Consider the following 3,261-nt stretch of genomic DNA (forward strand, 5'->3'; position numbering starts at 1 on the left):
CGATTAACTGAATCATATAAATACAATCTTACCTATGGTTTATTTTTAGCAAAAATTAATGATAATGTCTTTTTTAGGTTTTTGCACATTGTGGTGAGCAACACACAAACGTCCACAAAAAGACCCTGAATCCAATTTTTGATGAATGTTTTGAGTTTTCTGTAACCTTAGATCAGTGCAGATCAGAAGGTGCAATGGTTGCTTTACTGTGATGGATCATGATGTATTGACTGCCAATGATTTTGCTGGAGAGGTAAAATAGTAGCAATAATATTTCTTAGAGACCAAGATGATGATTTTTTCGTTTGTTTTAATTGTCTGGGTGGAAAATGTTTTTGTCTGAAAAATGAGACAATCTTTGCATGAATTTTATATTATTAGGAAATTTTCTGGTCACAAATTCATCAAGCAATTGAAAAACAATTTACCAAAAAACTTAACAATTTTGTATCTTCCTGAATTTGTAAGATCATTCTTTTGTCTTTTATCCAACCTAATTAAATTGGAGGAAAATCATTGCTGTCCAGTATATCTTACTGCATTTTCTGATAAACCAAAAACGTCTAAGATTGTTCACAAAATTCAAAAACCAACTTTTAGATGATTTTCACTATTATCCTCATTTTTTATGAATAAATCTACAAACTGGTGACCCCAAAATGATCTAGACAGTTATACAATGTTGAAGAGCAGAGTCACTACAAATTTACCATCATCATTATCTCCAAATTTTGTCAGAAATCTCTTCTTTGTTATCAGATTTTAGATGGGTTTAACTATTATCCTCATTTTTTATAAATAAATTTGTAAATTGGTGACCCAACATAATCTAGAAAGTTATACAATGCTGAAGAGCAGAGTCACTACAAATTTACCATCATCATCATTTCCAAATTTTGTCAGAAATCTCTTCTTTGTTATCAGATTTTAGATGGGTTTAACTATTAATATTCGTTTTTTATAAATAAATCTGCAAACTGGTGACCCCGACACGATCTAGAAAATTGTGCAATGCTAAAGAACTAGGTCACTAAAAATTTACCATCATCATTATCTCCAAATTTTGTCAGAAATCTCTTCTTTGTTACCATATTTAGATGGTTTTAACCATCATCCTCAATTTTTTGTAAATGAATTTGTAAATTGGTGACCCCGACATGATCTAGAAATATGTACAATATTGAAGTTTACAGTCAATACAGATTTAACATCATCACTATCTTTCAATTTAGTTAAAAAATTCTGGTTTGTCATCAATTTTTATATGGATTTTCCAACACCCTTACAAATTGGTGACCTTGACTTGATCTAGAAACTTGTACAATATCAAAAAACAATGTAGATTTACCAGCATCACCATCTTCTAATTTAGTTTGTGACCAACTTTTAGATGGATTTACCATCATCCTTACAAATTGGTGACTTTGACTTGATCTAGAAAGTTTTACAATATTAAAGAACATAGGTCAATACAAATTTACCATCATCACCATCACCTAATTTAGTCAGAAAACTCTGGTTTATCACCAACTTTTGGATAAATTTACCATCATCCATATAAACTGGTGACTCTGGCATGATCAAAAAAGTTGTATAATATTAAAAAACAGGATTAATACAGTCAAAACAGATTAACCATCATCACTACTTCTCAATTTAGTTAGAAAATTCTGGTTTGCTACCAACTTTTAGATAGATTTACCATCATCCTTACAAATTGGTGACCCTGACATTATCTAGAAAGCAGTACAACATTAAAGAAGAGAGTCAATACAGATTTATCAGCATCACCTTCTCCTAATTTAGTTAGAAAATTCTGGTTTGTCACCAACTTTTAGATAGATTTACCATCATTCTTACAAATTGGTGACCTTGACTTGATCTAGAAAGTTGTACAATATTAAAAAACAGAGTTAATACAAATTTACTAGCATCATATCCTAATTTAGTTAGAAAATCCTGGTTTGTTAACGACTTTTAGAAGGATTTACCATCATTGTTATAAATTGGTGACCCTGGCATAATCTAGAAAGTTTTTGTACACAGTCAAACAGATTTACCATCACCAGCATCTCCTAATATAGTTAAAAATTTCTATTTTGTGTCCAAATTTTACATAAATTTACCATCATCCTAGTTTGATCAGACTTACCATCATCACCATCTCCTAAATTTGTCACCAAAATCCTATACTGCAGACAATATATAGCCAAATTAGTGCCAAATTTTTGGATACTAAATTTAGGATCTAAATAATTCTAAAAATTATTATTTTCCAAGGCTTTTCTGGCCCTAGGCAACATTCCAGGAGTAGCTGATGGAAGTTCCAGTGTCGAAAACTTTCATGGTTTAAAACACGTTGATCTTCCATTGATGCATCAACACGACAAACGTAATAAATCATATTTTACCCAAAATTTATAACTATTTATTCACCATTTATTTTATTTTTCCAGAGAATCCTATTTTACAAATTTTGGAATCCAGAACAGGTGATCGAATGGCCATAGAATTTGTGAAAAAACAAAAACTTAGGTTCTCATCAGCGTAATCGGATGTCGGATGGTAAATTTAAGGACATTTTAAACCAACTGCCAACTTTTGAAGTATGTATATATGTATTTAATTAAATTAAAAGAATCTCAATTGGATTTTTCCAAAACATGTATATTGACTTGGTGAGTAGAAGTTTTTCTAAATATGCTATACCCTTAAACCTGGGACCAGTTTTGTCTCTTTATTTGTGAAAATGTGTATCAAGTTGTTGTACGATCAGGCGTATTTTATATATAAACGAAAATTCTGTTAATCGAACATGCCCCCGGGCTTGTTTTTATGTAAAATACGCCTGATCGCACCGCAACTTGATAGATATTTTCACAATTTTCACAGTAAATAAATACTACAATTAATTCCCAAGTTTTTTTTAACCAATTTAACTTTTAAACTTTTTTTAATTTAATTACAATATTATTAGTATTTATTTTTATTCATTATAAGTCCTAAAAATATTTTTACACCGGTTTCATAATGTAACTCCATTGTAACTTAAATGTATCTATTTCTCTTGACAATCAATGGTGTATTATGTAATATTTGTATACATGTAATATTTATAGGTATAGGTATAAAAAATATACAGGTTAAATATATAATATATATATATATATATATATATATATATATAATATATATATAATATACATATATATATATATATATATATATATATATATATAAAATTATATTATAATTATTATA

At 28.9% G+C, this 3,261-nt stretch overlaps 1 protein-coding gene across 1 annotated transcript; it reads left to right on the forward strand.

Annotated features, from left to right (window-relative positions):
* Positions 1–89: 89 nt before the first annotated feature.
* Positions 90–2,804, forward strand: LOC113388012 (protein unc-13 homolog D-like). Its single transcript, XM_026625419.1, has 3 exons — positions 90–253; positions 2,281–2,392; positions 2,457–2,804. The coding sequence occupies exons 1-3, from the start codon at positions 212–214 to the stop codon at positions 2,549–2,551; spliced, it is 249 nt and encodes an 82-aa protein (XP_026481204.1). The 5' UTR covers positions 90–211; the 3' UTR covers positions 2,552–2,804.
* The last annotated feature ends 457 nt before the right edge of the window (positions 2,805–3,261 follow it).

This window comes from Ctenocephalides felis, unplaced genomic scaffold (genome assembly GCF_003426905.1).
Source record: "Ctenocephalides felis isolate EL2017-DRISC unplaced genomic scaffold, ASM342690v1 CF-g0.4_SCAFFOLD_03572, whole genome shotgun sequence".
Taxonomy (NCBI): Eukaryota; Metazoa; Arthropoda; class Insecta; order Siphonaptera; family Pulicidae; genus Ctenocephalides; species Ctenocephalides felis.

Excerpts from the sequence above, each read along its gene's own strand:
- LOC113388012 (XM_026625419.1), top strand. The coding sequence starts at position 212 with ATGGATCATGATGTATTGACTGCCAATGATTTTGCTGGAGAG. Across the intron at positions 254-2,280 it reads CCAATGATTTTGCTGGAGAG|GCTTTTCTGGCCCTAGGCAA; the intron begins GTAAAATAGTAG and ends TTATTTTCCAAG. Across the intron at positions 2,393-2,456 it reads GATGCATCAACACGACAAAC|AGAATCCTATTTTACAAATT; the intron begins GTAATAAATCAT and ends TTATTTTTCCAG.